This window comes from Gobius niger, assembly GCF_951799975.1.
Source record: "Gobius niger genome assembly, chromosome: 19".
NCBI classification, from domain to species: domain Eukaryota; kingdom Metazoa; phylum Chordata; class Actinopteri; order Gobiiformes; family Gobiidae; genus Gobius; species Gobius niger.
In genome coordinates, this window is record NC_136870.1 from 16,968,115 (window position 1) to 16,991,241 (window position 23,127).

The window sequence follows — 23,127 nt, forward strand, 5'->3', positions numbered from 1 at the left end:
AGAGGTGTCACGGGAAGTCAGATCACTATCCGCCGGGTGTGCGCAGGGGCCTACATCTGGAGAACGGCTGCTCCCAGAGCCCTAATCCTGGGGCTTTGGAGGGAGGAGGGCCCAGGCTGTGCTGGAACAACCCCGCACTTGTTCCTTCATAATGTAATCTATTGGACGGGATCTGAAAATAGGGTTTAGGCGTTTTGACAGTCTGGCAGTAATCTGGCAGCGCGTTAATATGACCTCAGGGTTGTAATGGTGACCTCCTTGAAATTGCTCTGCTTAAGAAGAGGAAATGGGTAATAAAAGTTAAGTTGGTCTTTCACTCATAATTCATTCATAATCATAATCTCATCCTTTCCTATTTGGAGTTTGCCTAAAGTAAATCCTTCATTTCATGCAGTGATTTGATTTGAATATCAACCCAGCACATGTTTTGCTTCCTCTTTTTAGGAGCAGCATAATTTACAAGCAACATTTGAATCAACTGGATTATTTTATGAAGAAAAAAGGCTGAAATTTCACAATCAAGGATATCATCCATCCATCCATCTGCTTAATCCGGGGCCGGGTTGTGGAGGCAGCAGTCTGAGCAGAGATGTCCGAACTTCTCTATCCACGCAGACCTCCTCCAGCTGTTCTGGGGAGGACCCCGAGGCGACACCAGGCCAGCTCAAAGACATGGTCCCTCCAGCGTGTCCTGGATCTTCCACGAGGCCTCCTCCCAATAGGACATTCCTGAAACAGATGCCCGAGCCACCTCAGCTGGCTCCTCTCAACAGGAATGAGCAGCGGCTCTACTCCAAGCTCGTCCCGGGTGACTGAGTTCCTCCCCCTATCTCTAAGGGTGCGCCCAGCCACCTTGAGAAGGGAACTCATTTTGGGCCGCTTGTATCCGAGAGCTTGTCCTTGTCCTCAAGGATATCAAAGAACTCAAAAGCAGCATCCAAACCTCTGCCATGGCACTATCATTATATGATAAACAGGAGGCTTTAGTTTTGAGGTAATGCTGATTTTAATAACTCACAAACAGTCCCAAATATTTCATCTACTGAGCCAGTGTTTTGGTGTGTTAAGTTTTTGTAAAGGAAAAGGCTTTGCTTTATAGGCACAGCCAACAAGAGCTGGTCATCTGACCGCAGAGCCCTCGACGAAGAGTGAGGCTGCAACAGCTCAGTCAAATAGGATGGGCCTATTTAAGACATTTAAAACAAATTTCCCGTTCAGTTTTAGTGAGGACAAGGGCTGCAGCATATTGAACACTCTCTGAAGGGAGTCTGGTCTACCTTGATGCACAAGAGTTACAAATGCAAAGCCCTTGCAAATTCAACATGAGCACTTCTGAACTGTGATCTATTCTCATGCCCTAATATCATTAATATTTTTTCAAAGCTACATCTAAAAACTTGCACAATGCACAAAAGTCCCTTAAGCAGACTTTTTTTCATTGTGGCTTCTGTATGCGTGCATGCTCAGGTCCGTATTGCTTCCCTTTGAATGGGAGCCAGCACATGGAGGCGGATGGAGTGTGGGTGGGTGTGAAGGATTCTGACATCATTTCTGCCTCTGCATCTCTCTCTCTCTCTCTCTCTCTTGCTCTCGACATTGACAGCTCCTCTATTGTTCTAACTCTCTGCGTGGGCTCCCCAAGGCTCCCATGTGTTAGAAATCATCCACCCACGTGCTCCTTCAGACGCTGGGGCGGTGTAACTGTATACTGGGAGAGAGTGGGCCTATGATGAAAGACAGTGGAGAGTAACACACGCCAGGCCAGAGGTAAAGACGCCACTCACGCACGAACCGCTCCGACGCCAGCCAGTACACAAACACAAGAGCCTCGCCAAAGGGTTAATAGCAGCTTTTTGTCATTAGCTAATTTGTCCTATACTGAGATTTTCTTTGGCATGAAGTAATGTTAGTTTGTTTGCAGTAGTAGCTGAATCAGGGTCGCTGACTATCACAGCCTCTAGCTCCAAACCTTTACATAAAGTTTAGGCATCCCGTATTTTCCGGACTATAAGTAGCTCTGGAGTATAAGTCGCACCAACCAAAAAATGCATAATAAAGAAGAAAAAAACATATATAAGTCGTTCCGGAGTATAAGTCGCACCAGTGTTGGCAATTAACTGGGCATAGAGGCGTAACGGCACCGTTGACAAGCCTCTCCCGGCAGCATGTTGTTCAAATTCTCATTTGCAAACTCGTTCCTCTAGCTGTGGCCAGCTAGCTTTTAGCTTGACTAGCTTTGTTTGTTTTCTTCATTGCAGTAACAGTAGCCTCCGCTTTTTGCCAGTCCCTCACAAGTTTCTCGCTCACTCCAAACTTTCTTTCTGCTGCTTGATTACCGTTTTTTTAATCTTCAGTGGTACAGGAGTAGCAGATACTGGTACACAAGCCTAGAGCGGCTGTCAAGTGAAAATAGCGAGCATGTGAAATGATATAGTTTCATATATAAGTCGCACCTGAGTATAAGTCGCACACCCAGCCAAACCTTGAAAAAAGTGCAACTTATAGTCCAGAAAATACGGTATATGAAAATCGTTTTTGCACGACTTTGAGGAAAAATGACACTGTTGTAGTGTCTCCAAATCCTAGCATAGTAGAGCACATACTGGTCAATGTTCTGCTCTGACTACTACTTTGATTATAACAAAGAGAAATGGCCAATAAACTCCAGATGTTGCCAGAACTTTTCAAAGTAGAGAGAGAGAGGGTTGGCAGATGTGTCCACAGTTAGACATGAAGACACACAAACAGCCATAAACACTTCATACACTGTCACGCTACAGACTACGGACCGGTCGGAGGGACAGGGGGAGCTGAGAGATGGCAGATAAACCAAGGATGATGGATAAAGATCTTGTTTTCCGACACACAACCCACTTCTGTTCATCGGAGAGCTTATTTTTGTGGATGAGGTCCAGACCGGGTTGTACTGGCACAGGTGAGAGGGCTCTCAAACACGAGGACTTGGCCCGACCGCACTCCACAGACAGGACTGAGCGCCTGTATATTTTCACTGGAGGCTGGACTCATTGTGCGGCTGCATCTGTAATTATTAAAATCATCTGCAGACCAGCTGAATCAAACACAATTTGCAAATATTTGGTAATGTGTTTCTCCTCCTTCTTCCAGATGGCTGGGAATTTGACGCTGTTTCAAAATGGATTTACCATGTACATGTGTTAGTGTGCGGCTCCGAGCTGAATCCATGTCAGCATTCATGACCATGTTGTTTCATTCAAATTGAGTTTTATTGCAGTGAAGTATAGAGAGCCTATATGAGTACTCAAATGTCGTCTTTATCTCATGTTGTCATACAATTAGTGATAAATAAGTTCTGTATATTTTTATTGATGCAGGTGGTTCGCAGACTTCCTCCCCATGCATGAATATAGGTGATGTGTAAGCGAAGAATTTTTGATTGTTTTTGATTTAGACCCTGAAAGACGTATTATGTTTTGTTTTATTTCGCAATAATATTTGCCAAAGTAAGCCAATGATGATTACACAATTTTAACTTTCACTTGCTTCCTCCTCTGTCTGTCTCTCTCTCACTCTGCAGTATTAACAACATGCGCTGTCCCTGTGTTTAAGAAGGTGGTCGGCCCTCAGAATGTTTGTGTCCGCTGCTGTTTTTCCTTCAGATTCTTCTTCTGTGAAGTATGGAAGCCTGTTTCTGCTGTTTTAAAATATAAAAGCCAGACAGAAAACCAATACTATGAGCTTAAAGCAGTGCTAAGTAACTTTTTACCTAAATAAATCCTTTCTGTACTCCCTGTGGGGGTAATACAAGTGTTAATGGGATGATTGGGGGCGTCTTTGTCCAGAAAACCACAATTGCAACTTGCCCTGCACTGACCCAGAGACCCAATACACACTAATGGAATCACGAAGATTCCATTAGCTACCAGGCTAACAGGCAAAGCTAGCTGTGGGCTAGCGCCACTTAAACAGTATTTACAGCCAAGTTTGAGTGAAAAAAATATCTCCATTGTGTAATTGGGTCTTTGGATGTTTTGGGTGTAATTTGTCTTTTCTGTCAGCGTAGTATTTACTCTCACGGACAATAAATGAATAAAAAACAAAAAAACAAAAAAAAGACGCAAAATGCTACGACACCTGCAGTGGCGCTTATGGCCTCTAGGGGCATGAGTTACTTAGCCATGCTTTAAAACAATAGTAAGTGTAGTTTAAAACTCATGAGTGTAAAACTCAGAATTAAGAATTGTTGACTTGACTAATGTCAGAAAAATGTGCTGGAAAAAAGAGTTAGAAATACTGAAAAAACAAGGTTTTAAAGACAATCTTGTCTCTGTAAAAAAGACTCCGACAAACTAACTCCACATATTTTGTCCCTGTCCAGCACAGCAGCGGTGGAATTTAAAGCTCCTTTGTGTGATTCTTTCCAAAGTGGAAAAGTCCTGGCTCCAGACCGTCCCGTCCACAGCAGGACCCTAACTGACCAGAGTCCACCCTGTCCCACTGTCCCATCACGGCCTGTATGTCTGCTGGACTCTCCTTTAGCATTAACCACGCATCGGAAACCCTTCGCAGGAAGTCTCCGATAATTTAATGTTGTCCAGCTCCTTAAAAACTTTGGCCTGTTTTTTTGAGCGGAAGATTTATAGCCCCGACAGGAGACGCTAATCACCGGAGACAAGAGGAGTTGGCGGGGGAGAGGGGAAGTCTCTGGCACTGGCCGCAGGTACATGCAATGCTCTCTTTGACATGACAAACACATGAGGACTACCATGCATGTACTACACACTGCAATCGTCATGGGAGGAAGTGTGGAAGACGTAGCATGCTTCCTCTATGCTCGTCTTGCTGTTCGGTGGGCTCATGCGTGTTTGAGCGCCGAGAACAGAGAAGGAGTTTTGCAGGTGGGCTAAAATAACAATGAGGATGAAAAGAAAGGGAAGATGCAAGGGTCGGTTTTCTCCTGGGCCGTTTTAGTTTGACGAAGACCAGCAGATGGGCCATGTTTCGTACAGGTGAGGCAGACATGGACATAGCAGAAATGTTCAGTGGAAACTACGGCGATGACAAATGACAATAAACAGGCTGAAAATCATGTGATGTTCCTGTTTTGGATCTGCCTAATGCTGCTTTGTGCTGACAAGAGTTCAGGTGCCACTAAAATAATCCAAATCTAATCAATTATGAAGAATACAAGCGAACTGCAGTGGTTTGAAGAGAGAAGAGAAGACATAAGAATAAATGAACCAAAGTTTAGCACAAAATTCAGAGCCATATTGGCCGTCACTCTTAACCCCCACCTTAACCAAGTGCATTTTCTCCAGTTCGGCTTCATTAGTATGGCCTTATTTGAAAGCTAAGACCTGCCAAACTGATTGTAAATGTTATAGTGTGTTGCCGCCATGTTTTTTATCACATTTTTTTGTATTTTCGTCTTTTTTGTTGATTTTTCATCCTTGTTTTTTGATGCCTTTTAGTCTGTGGGGCGTGTATATCGCTATTTATATATATGTTTTTACTGTTAAAGGGGCTAGATGCAAGTTGGCCATTTTATACTCACTACTGCCACCTCAGGCCATATGTATAGCTGCACCTTCTATATTAAGCTCGTGCATGACGGCACTTTTTGAGTGACAGTGCAGGACTTTAGAGGCAGTTGTGGTGAATAGGTCTGGGCTCATTCTACACTTTAGGACATGGCTGGAACATGCAGGGGGAGGAAAATACATTATTTTAACGTTTTTAAACTCCGTATAGTCCCTTTAAATGAAAGTGATGCGTATATAATTTGGTAAAGTCATTTGAGCAGTCATAAACCTCCCGAACAGCAGATCGGGGTCTTGTAAGCCTGCAGAAAAAACCTGTCCGGAAAAGCACCAGAATTCAGGAATTTCAATCCGTTTGTTTAACATTTTACCTTCCCACTCATTTGTAAAACTATGATTCACTCAAACACTAACATTAAGTGATCTTCCATAATTCCATAATTAAGAAAAAAAAAGTAATTGTACGAATGCTAAATCTTTTGTCATATGTTGTGGTGGTTTATTATGAACTTCCCACATGGAACTCAGCGCAATAAAGTTTCCAGAGCTCTGCAAAAAGAGACATTTCTAAATAAACTCCTGTGTTGGTCTGCTGCATACCAGGCTGAATCCAGACACTTCATACGGATCTGATTCTACAACTTTAAACAAAGCTATCAAATTAAACACATCTAATAAAATTAATCTGCGTATTATTTTAAAGTTATCAGTTTAATCTGAGACAATACAACTGGCCGATTCCATCCGTCCCCTGACACATCCCCCACTTCCTCCTTCCTTCAATAATATTTTCAAGTTTGGATTATTATCAGCGGTGTTCCTCCATATTAGCTTGTCAGACTTGTAAAAACAGTCTTTGATGCGACCAGTGGCCCGCTGTCCCCCAGGCACAATGGGCCGCGCGCGGGGCCCCCGGCAGGAGGGACCACCCCATGCCTGGGTTTCTGCGCTCCCCTCTCCCAACGCTGACCTTCACACCTCCGGAGATCCATCAACTTGTGTCCCGCCAAGAGACCCCAGTCAAAGCAGAGCGCGCCGGGTTAGACAAATAAAGAGGGTAGTGTAAAACATGCTGTGATAAGCCAAAGGAATACCAAGGCAATATTCAGACCAATATTGGACCATGTTGTGAAGTCAAATAAAAATAAAAATACTTCAGCTCCAGCACCTTCATCTAAACTACAACAGGCTTTCGATCTCTGATGCAGCTTGGTGGACGACAGGTTCAAGGCTGGAGGGCTGGATTTTGTCCCTGTCCGACACCTTCATTGGAGCTTGGAACCTTTAAACCAGCTCTTTCCCATAATGAAAAAGTTAATTTTCGAGATATAATTATGTAAAATTATGAGACTTGTCGTTAAAAGTATGTGTGCCAATGTGTGCCACCAAAATGGGTCTGAGGGCCGCATTTGGCCCCTGGGCTGCACTTTGGACACCCCTGATCAAGGTGGATGGTGGTTTACAGAACTTGCAGTTCCCCTTTTCACAAGGTTGTCAACAGAAAGTCCACATAATTGCAATCAGTGTATTGAAGAATACACACAATCACCAGGGAAAAAACACTCTCTGCAATGTTCTTTGGCAATTTTGTGGGACTGGTTGATAACCCTGGCCTTATGAAGAAGGACAATGTGTATAATTATGAAAAAAAAAACATTTTTTATTTACTCAGTGAACTGGTTATGACAAAATGTGGCTCTATGCCTTGAAGTTGTAAGGAATTGGAAGGAATAAAGTGCTTTATTTATCATTGTACAACCATACATGAAATTGTATTAGGGTGTTAGTCCTGAGTCACTGCCACTGAGCCGTGCTGTCACTGTGGGCCAACATGACCAGCATGTTTTTGAAGGTTAAACTGTAGCACCCGGAAGAAACCTGGCTGGCTGCTGAACCTCTGAAACGGTGCAGCACCTCCTGGGTTTTCCCTGTTTCAGAGCGTGGTGTCCTGCACTGGTCAGCTCCACCTCCTCCTCCCTCTTCCTCCAGCACACATCCCTCCACTCCACAACAGTCCTTCACCGTCTTCTGGGAAGAGCTTAGCAGTTAATCTGGCATGTGTGGTGTTAGCTGTGAGTTGCCCGGATACCTCCTTGTTTGTTGTTTTCCTACATTTGCAACAAAGTGTATGAATGATGTGATAACAACACATCTCAAAACATTGGGACATGGGCAACAATGTGGAAAATTAGTCTCTCTCACTCTACAAATATACTATGTTTTGGCTTGTTTTTAATGTTTGATTGTGTAGTAACTTACTTGTGTATGTGTAACCTAATGACTATGTGCTTTCTCCATTATTTTTTGTAAATAAATCCACATTTTATAACCAAAATAAATGACACACTGTGAAGAATGCATCGCTGACCACAGGACCTGGTTCGAAATGAATCAGTGAGGTTTGGCTGCAAATGCGTTGCTCTGTTTTGCAACATATTTAGCATTGTGTCTGTGCCATAATGTGCCCTCGCGTCTGTTTGGCTTTAGTCTCTGTTTGACATGTATTTTCAGGGGCTATAGAATATGCGTGTTGACAGCTCATTCTGAAGAGTGAGGTCACCAAATGTTTTCCCTGTGGTTGTTACCGCGCTACGAGTCTATTTTCTTATGCAGCCCTTGGACTATTTTTTCATTTTCTCTGCTCAGGCGACTCCGACCACAGATCATGTCCGTGGCATAACCTCCTTTTCTCGACATTCAAGAAGTTAATTATTTAATCCCAAACTAATACAAATACACGTGAACATCTGCGCCGACATCTTCCTGCAGGTAAAGCAAAGGCCATGCTCGATTTTCTGGGTTTGTGGAGGCGTTTTGGAAATCCCGTTTGTCCCGCAATCACAACACCAAATTGAATCTTATCCATAATCCTGGCCACCCGCGAGCTTTTAAAAAGATCCCTCCATGGTGCAAGAACAACACGCCTGCTCCATTCGTTTACACTGCTTGATATTAATACTATCATTACAATTGGACATGGTTTGTTTTGACTACTATTACCACTAATACAATAATAGACCTTAATAGAGGCTTAGGACAGGGAGGGGGGGGGGATTTATTGGACTCGTTCCACGTTCCTCCGCAGCTGCGCATGGGGGCCCGCCGCGGGGTCAGACGTACAGTAACACTTGACCCGAGTCCCGCTCCCCCCCCCCCCCCCCCCCCTCCCATCACGGGACGTCCCAGCAGAGCCGCCGAGGCAGTAAAGGGCAGTAACCCCTTGAATGCTTTGTTTGGTTGGTCCGGGGCACATATAGGCGCACCATTGTAAAGTCCCGGGACTCCCTTATGCTGTTTTCTTTGGGAAGCAGGAAATTGGATGACTGGCTACCTGCTACAACAACATCCTGTACTTGAGAAGCCGTCTCTTCACCCATACCCACCTATTATTTCCGCTTTCCATCGTACGCAAGTGGTCAGGCAGCGAAGAGAGTCCTATTTTTCTCTCCCCTCTGTGCGTGGGCCGGTCTCGTTCCACTCAGGTTGAGATCAAATTGGCCCCATCCAGATGCTTCCGTTGAAAATAGCGCGGTAGAGAGGGCAAAAAATGTGTGCATTTTTCTCCCCCCCCCCCCCCCAGCGTGACTCCGCCTCGTCCCAGGTTAATAGCCCTTTTGTGTGACGGCGATCGCGGCGCAAGAATGTTTCTATTCACGCGCAGCCCCTTCACCTGCACTCGCGGACCTGTCAGAGGTTGTCGAGCGGCGTTAGACCAATCAGCGTGATCCGAGCCAAATCTGCAAGTCACCCATTTCCTTTAGAATATCATGTTATGGGGTGTTTATGGGCTGCGCATACTCCCCACGGTCAATGCTGTAGTCAATGTATGGCAGGGAATTGGAAAAGGAAATAGGGACGCCGCTACGCAGACTAATATCTCTAAAGCAACTTAAAAAAAAAAAAATCGAGGTTTTGATCACATTCATTTTCAAATCACTATTGACACATAAAGGGGGTAATTTATCAAGAGAGGTGCTAAATAGCGAACAGTTAAAATATGCATTTCTGTGGCCGTTCTGCACCTGATTTAACATTTGAAATACAGTATTAGGGCCACAATCTAATGTGTATTAAATAAAGGTCAAATAGAAATAATCGTACATTTGATAGTGAAATGAATATTGATTTTAAAGGTGCATAATGCAACTTTTTATGCAGAAAAAAAAAAGATATTTGTGCGTAATTGACCATTTTGTGACCGGTAAGGTTATCATGGCGCCTTCATTTTCCATCACAGTGGCCTCTACCACACTTCAGGCTCAATTGTACTAGAAACTCTAAAAACAATTGATCCTGGAGCATCATAGAGGCCACTGTGATGGAAAATAAAGGCAAAATCAAGGCCGCTGGGTCTCAGAAAGGTCATATACGCACAAATAAAAACTTTTTTTCCACATAAAAAGTTGCATAATGCACCTTTAAAACACACATCACTAAATTACCAATTGAATAGAAAATGCAATTACATGTTTTTTTTTTTTTTTTTTAATTGTGCAGCCCTGATGTCAAACAGATTCATATTTGCATTTCCTTCCACCCAATTCACTTCTGAACTGAGAATAACTTGAGCAGCTATAGCAGACATCAACAGAGAAGTGGCTGTGTATTAAAAGGTTTTCATTTTGTATGAGAACTATTCACCTTTTAACCCAGCATGTCGGTGAATTCCCAAGAAAAGAACCAGCTAAAAACTCACTAAACACATATAAATGACATTACTGCGAGGACTTGACGACACAATTTTACATTTCAAGCAAATCGTATTTATCCCATTTTCTTGGCTTTAACCGGAGTCTGCCTTTGAATGTGTACGAGCTGCATTAACACCAGGCAGTCGATCATCGGCACCACTTTTCAAATCCTTCCATCCCTCCCCTTTAACGGTGCACCTGCTTCGCCAAAGCCACACCAGATAATGCCCTTTTTTTTTCCCGTAATGAAATCTTCAGCTTTTGGAGGAGCCCGGGAGTTTTCCCAAATTGGAAAAGCCTGTCGCGGGTCCGAGGTATATTCCCAATAAAGCTGATTATAACTGACGCGTTTAGTTTGTTTTGTTAGTTCTCGGATACATTTAGGCAGATGTCTGTTTCTGCACTCATGCTGTTTTAGCCTCCTCTGTGCTTACTCACCATAATGTATTTAGAAAAGACGTAATGGTCACTCGGGTCAGTGTGTATAAGCTTTTTACTTGACTCATTGATTTTGAACGCTTACATGCTAGCAAATATTATGACATTTAGTTAAAAATGCATGTCCTGTGTTTTTGCAAAATGATGTTACTTTTACTGGAGTGAATATTCTGTTGGCTCTATCCTCCATCTCAGATTTTCTTCTACGAATTCTTGAACTTGAACCCAGCCTATTTAAAATGCAACAGATCTATAAGCACTTTCTGTCTGTCGTGTAACTGTATCCGTAATGCACAAACCATCCTCCGCATGTGATAAGAGTTACGGCCCCCAAAACCCGCAAATCTGACCATCAGTCATTTGTCGCAGTTGAAAAGAAATTATCAAGACATTTTCTCCTGTTTGGCAAAAGATGATTTATTCTCTTTGCAGAAACAGACATCTGTATTCGATCAATATTCAAAACGTATAAAAACACTGAAAGGAGAAACATTAAAAGAAAAAAAATGGAATAATGAAGGCACTTTGGTTTGGCAGGAGTGAGTGCAAGATGCAGCTGGTTGTAGTCAAGAAGATGCATTTCTAAAGAAGTCCGTTTTACAATATCCAGAAACCAGAAGGTAATCATATTTACAAAACACAACATGGGGAAAGAGTTTGTTTGTGTTTGAAGAAAAGACAAATAGGCCAGCTTCAGAAACGCAGTAATAATAATAAAGGTTGGCAGAAGGTCCGGAGTTTGATTCCCAGGTGAAGAGTTTCGCGTAGGTTTTCCCCCAAACAAACAAAAACAAACAAAAACAAGGCATTTATCATTTCTTGATTTGTTCCTTCATGCGGTCCATCTGCCGTTTCGTTGAATGCGTGGGAGTGCGCACGGGACCCGGCTCTGGAAACGTTTCACGAATGTCTTTGTCCGAACTCCGAAAAGTTTGATAGGCCATAAAAAAACTCATCCCATCAAACTTTGCAGCTTGGAACCTGAGTTACATTTGTGGTTACGCTTTGGTTCAGAAATATAATAGTGGTTTAAGACTGGAGGTTTTTTCGCCCCGGTCAATGGCCCATAGTTGCTAGGATTAGCTCGGGTCACTTGCCACCCTTAAAGGTGCACTATGCAACTTTTTAAGTGGAGAAAAAAATCGGAACATTTGTGCATATTTTACCTTTTAATGACTTAGTGGCGTTATGGGTGCAGCATGACACCTTTGCTTTACCTCACAGTGACCTTTATGACGCTCCAGAATCAATTGTTTTTGGAGTTTGTACCAGAAACTGTCCAGAAACCCCCAAACAATTGATTCATCATAAAGTCCACTATGAGGGAAAGCAAAGGTGCCATACTGCACCCATAACGCCACTGACTCACTAAAAGGTCAAATACGCACAAATATCAAGTTTTCTTTTCCAAATAAAAAGTTACACAGTGCACCTTTAAGGATACGAGTGTTTTATACAAATAGGTTGGTCTTACTGTCGTCACTGCGCAGCAATGACTAGATCTCATTGAGGTATCATTTAAAAAAAAAAAAAGTGGCGCAAGAATAACAATATAAATGAATGAAATATTTACATCAACAGCAAAAGCAACAAATAGTGGCCTTGATTTCATGTGATAAGTCTCTTCAAACGGTCATATTTGGTTGCAGACTGTATGTCCAGGTAAACCCAGTCTCCTTGTTGGATAATGTTATTTCTCATTCGGAGCTGGGAGACGCAGCAGAGTCTATGTCGTCCGTCTCCAAGTCGTTGGGAGATCCTGACTGTCCTCCTTTCACTCTCTTCCACTTCATCCTCCTGTTCTGGAACCACACTTTGACCTAGAGAAGAAATAAGAATAAGCATTTGGAAAGCTATATATATGTATGCCTGATTTTACTTTTTTAAACAGTGGGTATCATAAAAGCAGTTTGTTCTCTGTGAATCTAATAACAAAGGGTTAAAATAGCAGCCTAGTTTGCTGTTTGTCATGGTAATACATTATTAAATATTATAGATTGGGATAGGCAACATCGGGCCAAGAAGAATCTTTGGCCCGATGAACACCAGCGATTGAATACCTGTTAAAGTACTCTAAAAATGCAATAAATACAGTCAGTTCCTTTAAAATGTCACCCCTGAAGTCCCAACTCTGCCAATTTTAATAAAGTGGTGCTTTATTTTGAGTTACAATGGGAAGGTTTGGCCCGCCACCAAGAAAACGTACTGTCAAGTTGTGAATTGTGCTTAAACCTCCGAAAAACTGTTTTTCCTTAAAGGCACACTGCGTAACATTTTGGATTATACTGTTGCCAGCAAAACACAAAACAAGCACCAGCACGACACAAAAAAATGGGTAATCAAAGAATGGATTTGTATGAGAACCTAATTCATTTAAATCTCATATTCGGCTGCTTTTACTCAACATCGCCATGGAGACGAGCTGGAGACATCCCACCCCCAGGTGAGCCGCTCACAGCGAACACATGTTTGTTTGATCATTTCTTTAGGGTTTTTTTCAAAATAAATAAATGCTTGTATTTCAAACTATAAACATAAAACATCTCAATAGTCTAGACTGGATTATTGGACCGATCAATATCAACTGTATGAAACTCACAAACTGCATCAAAAACCGCACAATTGTAGGCCTTGAATTTAAAGAGTTAAGGCTTTCAAAATGTTGAGCAATGTGAGCATATTTTTCTTCCCTGTTCCAGCTACCTGATACATGTGTTTTGTGGTTGGCATTTGTAACAAAATGTATCGCCGAGTCAGCACAAAAACAGACAAATAATCCCTGTTCAAATCTCCTTAATCTTCCAACAAACTGCCATTGCTTTTTTGGCTTGACTGGAATTGGCTAAACGATGCCTATGCCTGCGGAATAGATCAGTGTTTCTCAACTGGGGGGTCGGGAACAAAAGAGTTATTGCAAAGAGATTTCAAGTTTTGAAGTTAGCTGTTGTGTAAATTTGCTTCGCTTGCGGAGGAAGGATGAGAAGACAAATCTTTTACAGATGACGAGCGAGTCTCACTTTAGTTTTGAAAAAAAAAAAAAGTTGCTGTGATTTATGGACACTTCAACTGAATTTTTTCGAAAGCCATGAAATTTTTACATTTCCTAATTTGTTCCCACGTACGGTCCGTCCGCTCCCTGATTGAAAAGACGGCAGCGGGGACGATGTTGCGAGAGCTGGAAAAGCCCAGACAGGCTGCGCGGTGGGATCGGGGAGTGAGGATGGGTCCTGGCTTTGGGAATGTCTGTTGCCGGTGTCTGTGCGGGACAGAGGGGCTGCCTGGGAAACGCATTTAGCAGCAGCAGACAGCAGTATGTGTGGTCAGCGTGGCCGAGGCGAGGGGGGCTCATCAAGTCTGGGGGATACATCCGAATGTCGTATTAACAGGACCGCAAGATTTGGAAAAATATATAAGTGGAATTTTACATGAGCGTTGGGGGGCGTAATGTGCCTTTTTGAGCGATGATCGCCCATTTGTCGTGTGATGGTTGAATTAAATGTTGAGCTCTGTGATGAAGTATCAATTACCAGAAATGGTCAAAGTGGTATGAAAATATGCTACGCTACTATTTCAATGTAAGTAGCATAGCATTTGCTTTTCACGATCGGCAAAAAATGAGTTAAAGGGTGGAAAAGGTTTGTATAGTAAAAGCATTAGGGCGAGGACAAAATATCCTCTTGCAATAGGGCTGAAACAACGAATCGATTAATCGACAACTAATCGATTATTGAAGTAGTTGAGAACTATTTTAGTAATCGATTTATCGTTTTCTAGTAAACATAGGCTCAAATAGAACAAAAATTGCAAGACTTGTTTTTATTTTTGATGAAAACCTTCTTTGTTTTTAAAGTTAGGGTATGTAGTGTTTCGTAAATTGAAAATTTCATAAACATCGGTCTGTGTCTTCAATCAGAAAACAGAATTAGCAGCAATACCAAAAAACACTCACTTTAAGTTTACTCCATCAACATGTCCTTCAGCACCGTCATTTTAGCTTTATGTGATAAATAAATGGAAAAAATAGAATTTTTATACATCATTCACAGCCAAGCAATTAGTCGATTAATCGTAAAAATAATCTGTAGAATAATCGATTACCAAAATAATCGTTAGTTGCAGCCCTATGTTGCAGTATATCGCAATACTTCTTTGTTGCAACGTGTGTATCGTATCAGAAATTATGTATCGCAATACTTTTGATTGAACTCAGTTCTAGAAAAAAATTAGTGGAAATAGTTTTGATAATTCCAAATTCTGTGCTGACTGGTTTAAAGCCACACTGTGTAAAATTTTACCCAATGAATAAAATTGAATAAAATGTATTTTATGACACATATTTTCAACATTGAAAAATGCCTCATAAATGTAGAAACGTGCTTTTGCTGTGAGCGGCTCAGCTCTCTTAAGACATAACTTTACCGGGTGTGGGGACGTCTCCAGCTCGTCTCCAAGGAGATGTGACTAAAGTCAGCAGGATTTGAGATTTATATCAGGTCCTAATCCAAATCCATTCTTTGATTACCTACAGTCATAGCATTTTCTGTGTTGAGCTGCTCATTAGGAGCATGCTTCGTATTGATAGCAACAGTATAGTCCAAAATGTTACGCTGTGTACCTTTAAACAAAAGACTTTTTCTTCTTTAATTCAGTCGGGTTGAAATATTGCAGCTTGTTTTAATCAAAAATAATAAAGGAACTTGATACAATGGAACATATTGTATCGCAAACATATTCCGGGATACATATTGGATCGTGACAAAAATATATCGCCCCAGCCCTAAAAAGCATTATTGCCCTACAGCATTATTCATTCATTTATCTTGGTTAAACCTATGCTAAAAAAAAAAGTTTAGTAACACGACTGCCTCTACAGGTCCCACAAACTTCCTTTTTTTCAAATCTCGGGATTGGGACATCTGGGAAGATGTCTGGGATAGCTTGCACATTCCTCGATAATAAGATTTAAAAATGTAAAATACTGGAGTTTTCGTCCACATAAAAGGCCTCTGCAGTGTGTTTGATGTATTTACCAGGAGCAGAAAATTAAGATGTTCCACAGACTTTTTTCTCTACTTTTTAGCTTGCGTCGGTCTATGAACATTAACGCTAACATGGCAGGTTTCCACGGCAACAAACCCTTTGATTTGCAACTTTACAGGTTGAGACAAAAGTCAGTTATTGTCTCTGAACTGATATTTAAACCGATATCTCCACAATAGTTCATCTGCAAACTCTTCCTGAGACAAACGTCTTCTTCACCTGTCGTTCTGTGAGGTCCAGGTTGACGGCGATCTCGTAGCGCCTCAGTCTGGTCAGGTAGTTGTGGTGCGTGAACTCGGCCTCCAGCTCCCGCAGCTGCTCTTTGGTGAAGGCCGTGCGCTCCTTCCTCGCCTTACAGCTCGAGTCCACCTTAAAGCCTGAATCCTGCACATCTACAGAGCAGAAAATCACAAAAAAAAATCAGCATTACCAAGAAGCAACAGTAGGATTTAAAGCACTTCCCCCTAATATGTTTTTAATTATTTGAGATCTACTTTTACAACGTCGTCCCAACCTTTTTTTTTTTTTAATGAGGGTCCTCCTCGTATTGTAAACACAGCAGGTTGTAAGTGGACCACCCGATTGTTCTACGCGCTCGGTCACTTCTCTTTCTACTTCAATTACAATTCCTGCCCACTTCTATCCGCGTCCACTTATTTCATAACCATGCCTTGAAGTGTGTCCCGGGCCACCAGTCCGACTGCATGGGGAGTACATTAGCCGAGGAATGCAGCGGAACATCGTTAAAGTCTGACAAAAGAACAAAGGTGACCAGGATGTGTCCACAACTCAAAGACGCAGGGAGGTCGAGGGGATATGTGGACACGTATATGGTTTGTAGGGCTTCGACAACTGAAATGTATAATGTCACAGCAGAAGAGCGTGAAGAATATGATCTATTTCAGGGCTATATATATTGTGATATTCAAAAACTGTCTTGAATGTTGAGATAACAGTATTATTCCAATGTGTTACTGAAATATTCCAATACAGGACATTACTTAAATTTAACCTCGACAGGCAAAACTAAACAATTTTCAGTTTTCAGGTTTTGAGCCAAATTGGTCTCTGAACATATACACTTTCACCTGGAAACAAAAAATATACCTAATCTTCACTATAACATGTTTAAATATTGCGCTGATTCAATGTTCTCCTATAGACTTATATAGGACAACGCAATTTCAAGGGCTTTTTCTCAAAACACATTTTTCTATCATTGTGGCGACATTATCTCCACGTCAGTAGCATTTAAAGACTTCACATTTTCCAGCCTTGGACTGAACAATATTTTGAAGATTTTTTCAGAGGGTTTTTTCAATATCTAATCCCTAGACTGATTTATTGAGTTTTGAAGGTCAAAAAATAAGGCGGAAACTAAATTTTTACTAATTGTTCCACTAAAAAACAGCTTATTTTAAAACTAAACAAGATATCCAAAATCCCCTCTGAAAAAGTCTTGGTAGCTCCTATATCAATAAAATAAAATTATAAATTTGAATGTAGCTCAATCCGTTATTCAGATTTCGTCGCTGGAAATTTTGGGCATTTTCTGGCATAAAACACCTTGTTTTTATATGAAAACATACAATGACAGAAAACTTGCAATGTATTTTATTCTCACATTTATGCCAGTAACCTACAGCAAAAGTTTCAAATTGATATCCGTGAATTTAATTTTTACCCTATTCACCTGCAATGTCTCGCCTTAACCAAGTGCATTTTCTCCAGTTTCTCCACTCTAAAAGGTCATAGCCTATAGGCCAGTGTAACACCTCATTTGAAAGCTAAGACCTACAAAACTCATCCAAATGGATCTTTTTCCTCACGAGGAAACATTTTTTATCCATGGCTTTTTTTTTGTAGGGTTTTCATCACATTTTTGTTGCTCTTTTGCCACATTTTTTGTCACAGACTTTGCTCGGTTCAGGTGAGGCGTGAAGAGGTTAAACAACACTGCAAACCGATATGTTTTAGTTTTGTTTTTCCATCAAATTTCCCTGAAAACAAAACTTTAATCAGGAACGAAACAAGACTACGCTGAGTAAAATCATTTCTTAAACTGAACTTTTGCACATTATCTGTTAAAATACTTTTTATTCCCAGAGTGCGTGTCTCCGTCAAATGGAAAAGCTCAGAGATTATGGATACATCGGATACACTGTGGCTTCTTGCCTTAGAACAAAAAAAAAAACTTCAACGATTTATGAAGATATAATGAACAGACTTGTACAGACAATTTGTATAAATATATAGTCAAAAATGAATTAATTATCCATGTAAAGATGAATTTAATCTCTATATAATTACTTTTTTTGAAGCTTCCACACACAAAAGCGATCCCAGTCCGTCTTCTTTCTTCCTTTACACTATAGGCTCCACATTAAGCTGAAATTCAGTCTTTCCTCTGCCAACAACTGCACATAATGCGTTGTACATCTTCCTTTTTTTTTCGTGCTATAAAAACCCAGTGGAAGTTCTTGCTAATGTCTGGTCCCTGTGTGTCTAAATGCAGTGTGTTTGGGTAGCATTTGCGCATTGGTAGCGACGCGGAGCGGGGCTGATGTAATCGCCAGAAAATGGTCCTAATTTGTCAAGAGTGAGAAGTTGCGCGGCGGCCTTGCCAGAGCGCCGCGCCAGAACGGGAAACGGGGAGTGCAGCAGCTAATCCAGATGTGTCGAGATGCACGTGCAGCGGTTATATAGGCATGCCCGCGAAAAAAGCACACAGCTGCGGGGCCTGGACACAACGGCTTTTCCTATTGTGTGAGAAGGAAGCTGTATGGGCGCGTTTGGAGCTTAAAATAACACTTAAAAATGTATATATACTTAGAGCTATAGTATTCGCATTAGTGACATGACTTGTTGATCGGTCTATGTGTCAGTGAACCTAAAACAGCGCCCTCTATGTAATGTTTATGTGCTGTTATGCCAGTCTGTCCTGGTCTGGCATAGTGTTAAGGCTGCTTTACGAATGAACACCTGGCAACCCACACCCCTGCGCCTCACTTAACAGATCTCCATAAATATCTCACACAGCCAGGAGCCGTAAAGCCGCCCAGCAGGACTTTCTCACAAGCATTTGGTCCGTTTTTTTTCCTTCTCACCAAAAGCCGTGGCCTAGTGTGCTTCGTCTTAATCAGGGCTCAGTCACAACACTCATTAAAAGTGGTGTAATAGTAATGTTTGATGGATTTATGTGGTAAATCCTGCTTCTGTGTATTTTCATTAATAATAGAAAGCTAAAGAAAGGCAGCACAACGGCGATATATGTGAGAAAACGCTTTGACAAGACTTATTTTGAAAAGATTTCAGAATTTGTACCAAGTGTTTTCATGTGTTTGCAGTTCAAAGGCTTCTTTATCAAATCCACCACATCACTGTACATGGCATAGAGGGTGGTCAGTGCGGTGAAACGATCAACTGGCTGCACAGATTTTAACAGTGTAAAACCATTATTTAGGCTCGGGCCTCAATACCAGCTCTGACTCAAACTAAAATGTTAGATATCGAGGTCATAACACATCACATGCACAGCAAATTGGAATCACGTTACTCTAATACCCTCGGAGCAAACAGTACAATATAATTGTAGCTATAGAGATTTGAGTATATATGAGTATTAATAAGTATACATGGATCCAGACAGGACATACATTAAGGTGCAACTATAATCTTTTTAACTTGGTGTTAACATTAATACACTGAAAAAAGTGTTTTTGTTGAACCAACTTAAAAAAATTACTTCAATTGGTAACACCTAACTAAATGAAGTTTAGTTTTCAGTAATGATTTGATTTAATCCAATTGGCTGCTTTACCCTAACTCAATAAGAAACAGAAAACCAACTTAATATTTGCTCTTTGCGCTTTTAACCAGACACCATGAGTGAAAGTAGCAAGATACTAAATCTGTTAAGTTCATTATCATTTTCATTGTTAGATTATATTTATTACTATTCAAGCTATTATTATGACTATCATTATTTAATATACATGGTCATAGAAGAGGAATTGAAGCATTTCCTTGGTGGTGCGCTTGAAATTACTGTATGTCTTATACTAGTCATGAACGTGTTTACAGTGTCACAATGTAGCTTTGTTGTTGTAGTTGATTTTTGGGTCCATGATTTATTTCTATTTTCCCCCCACTTCCCACTTTCTCTGCGGCCGCCAACAACACTTTTTTTTTCCTCTTTCGCACAATATTGTACTTTTCTGTGGTTTTTCGCTCCCACTCCGCTTCCTTCCACCCCCGTGTGATATGATGTGGATATAATTTTCCTTTTTTTTTTTTTTTTTTTTGCACCACTCTGGGAAAACGGCAAGTGTAGCATCCCAGCTGTTATCAGATACGGGGCTAGAGTTTCAACTCTCAGTCCAAACTCCATACATCGAGGCCAAACCCCAAAAAAAGGCACGTGCAGACTATATAGAGGACCATCTGTAAAGTGGATGCCCCGGGACGTTTTCCTAATTTATGCTGCTCTAACCTAAACCAATAGACCCTCGATAGCTCGTCTGTTTTTTTTTTTTTTTTTTCTTGTCTTCTCCAAAATTTTGGGGGCTGATGTAGTGGTCAGACCAGTTGCATGCACTCAGTGGGAGATTGTGTTACGGCTTAACGACAGGAAAATGTCAATGGAGAAGAATGCGAGTAGTGGGCTAACGGGGCTAGTGGTTTTAGCAGACGTGGCTTGGCCTGTTTTCAGTGCGTGAGCGAGGTTACAATAAGGTAAAGGAGGTGGGGAGCGGCGGGCCCCGACCCCCCCCCCCCCCACACACACACACCCCACACACCCCCCTCCCCGCAGCTCAATTAGCCCCGTGTTGTTACAGAGGTAATTGGACAAGTTCTGGGGTAATCAGTTGTGTTTTTACAGTGTAGCAGGTTAAACATGCAGATTCTGACACATGAAGTGGGATTGTGCGTTAAAATAAGCACATACATTATTCATTTTTAATCAGGATCAAATATTCAACGATTTTGGATTATAGCACACGGGGTTGGCAATCATTAGTGAGTACTGTTGCCAATTAAAACTAGAACTTTTATTGAATTTTTTTCCTCATAAATAAACGTTGCTGTAATTGTTCAAATTTACCCATTAATCCCAGTTTGACCATTTTGTTACTGACTATTTCTATTAATGCTGTTTTATCCAAATTATTTCAAGAATAGGCACTTGATTTATATTTTCACATTGATGTATTGATTTAAGCTGAATATATAACACTTCATTTGCAGTGTTACATCCAGTACGGCCGACATTTTTGACCTCCTGGAACCAATCATGTTTTGACTTTATTTGTCATTTTGCATATAACAATTAACTTTGTTCCACTTTGTTCCTGCACAATAAAGCCTCATATTTGACTTTCATAAGTTCCTCTCTGTGAAACAATGGGGCGTATTTCCAGAGGATACAGGCCGCATATGGGATGCTTCATTAATCACTGAATCTTCTGAAAACTTTTTAACAATAAGAGGATGCAAGTGCTGCCCAAATGATGTGATAAACCCGCAAGTATTTTTACTCACTCCTCTTCCACACACACACATTTAACACAAACAAACCTCACAAAACTCACCACTGAGTTGGCAGTTAGCGACGACTGTCACACCTAAATTATTTTATCGAGTGTTGGACAGGAACAATATGGCAGTGGGTTTTAATGGGTGCTAATCAAAATCAAGCTAAACCTATTGAACCACAGTAAGGAAATAGTCTATGCACCATGAGCAGAACCTTTCAGTTTGAGGTCCACACTTTTAATGATTCATATATGGACAAAAACACTATTCCAAATTTCAATCTGTCAGTGGTCTTCAAATGAAAAAAGGAATTGTGAGTATATGAGAAATGTTGTGAGAAATAAAGTCTAGGTTCCCCGTCCTCTGAAGACTATTTCTATTTCTAAGACTATTTTGTAACTTCGCTCCACTCACCTGTTGCGTCTCTCTTCCGTTTACTGCTGCTCTTCTTGTCCGAATCACCTGACGCTACGCTCTGCGGCGAGTACTCCCCATCCAGGCAGGTCGGCATCCTCTCCCCTACACTGTCAATGTCAGGTCCCACGTTGCCCCCCGTCCCGACTCCCGCCACGGCCACCGGCGCCGACGGGGCGACGACGGGCGGACAAGCCTCCGGACCCCTGGGGCCAAACTGCCACTCCGCCACCCTCTGATACTGGTTTTCGGCGGGGTAGAGTCTGTCGTCCCGCGGGTACGGGGAGGGCGTGGGGACCAGGCAGGAGCCGGGGGTGAAGTCCGCAGTGTAAGCCAGGAAATCGGGCTTCTGGTGGAGGGAGAAGGGAGGCTGAGGCTGGTAGGGCGACTGGAGGTTGACCTGTCCTCCCGGGTGATATGGGTTACGCATGCATCCCCAGATCGGACTGCTGGGGCGGGCGCTTCTCATGCAGCTGCTGGCCGGCTGTTCCATACTGTAGTACAATTCAAATGTCTCTATTGCTTTCTTAGGAAAAATCTTCCCAGTATTTCGGGGGGGGGAAAAGTCAGAATTTCAATTTTGTTGTGTTGCCAGGTTGGGCACACTTTGCTGCATAGAGAAATAGCAATGTCTTATCTATCAAAAACTATCTTGAACAGTCAATAATCATCCAAAGATTAAACCAGTTTGTTGCCAGGTAATACACCGGATTCCTTTTTGTCTCATCCAAATGTTGATGCGTTGCCAGGTTGCGTGGTCCTCTTGCATCAGTTTCAAAAAGAGCCCTCTGTCCACTGCTGCTGCTGCTGCTCCTCTCCCGCTCTCGCATCCCTGACTGCAAAACTCACAACTCTCCGACAGGCATTCTTGACGGGCCGGCACCTCCTCCTATTTAAACATATAGGTGGGAAAGAGTGGCGAGTTTATGGGGTGTAACTTGATCTGGCAGGAGGTGGGAGGGGTCCAGGAGGGGGGCGGAGCCTGGAGCCGGGGACCGGACCACATGTTGCCTTGGTGGTATACCCTCCAACCAACCCTGCATCAACTATTAATCACTGGGGGAAACTTTATATGCACATCTAATGGGCTTTCCAGACGCTTGGGTTTTTTAAAGGGACACTGCCTGTAAAAAATTAAAGCCACAAGCACCCACCCGCGCTCGACTTACGGACGCATACGGACGCCCTTGGCTTCTTTCTGACACCCAATTTAGTCCCGTTTTTTGACACCTTTTAGAGGAAAGTTAACCCCCATCCCCTAGACGCTGCACCCTTGATCCCGAGATGTCCCGCCCAATCTACAAAGTCCACTTTTTTTTCTTCCTTTTTTACGACTTTCAGTTTTTAGCTTCACACCCAGATCCACCTGGCTGGACCTCTCGCGGCTCAAAGGTGACAGGACTTTGTAGACTTTTTTTTGGGTTAAATTTCCCGAATAGCAGGCGCTCCGCTCACACCTCCAGGAAGGGTTCACACCAGACCTGGACACT

The 23,127-nt window shown here is 42.0% G+C and overlaps 1 protein-coding gene across 1 annotated transcript; it reads right to left on the reverse strand.

Annotated features, from left to right (window-relative positions):
- Nucleotides 1-12,345: 12,345 nt before the first annotated feature.
- Nucleotides 12,346-22,407, reverse strand: meox1 (mesenchyme homeobox 1; the record flags this gene model as incomplete). Its single annotated transcript, XM_079577415.1, has 3 exons — nucleotides 21,638-22,407; nucleotides 15,908-16,080; nucleotides 12,346-12,468 (listed from the first exon to the last, which is right to left on the reverse strand). Exons 1-3 carry the CDS (start codon nucleotides 22,128-22,130, stop codon nucleotides 12,346-12,348), a joined length of 789 nt encoding a protein of 262 aa, XP_079433541.1. The 5' UTR covers nucleotides 22,131-22,407.
- Between the last annotated feature and the right edge of the window lie 720 nt (nucleotides 22,408-23,127).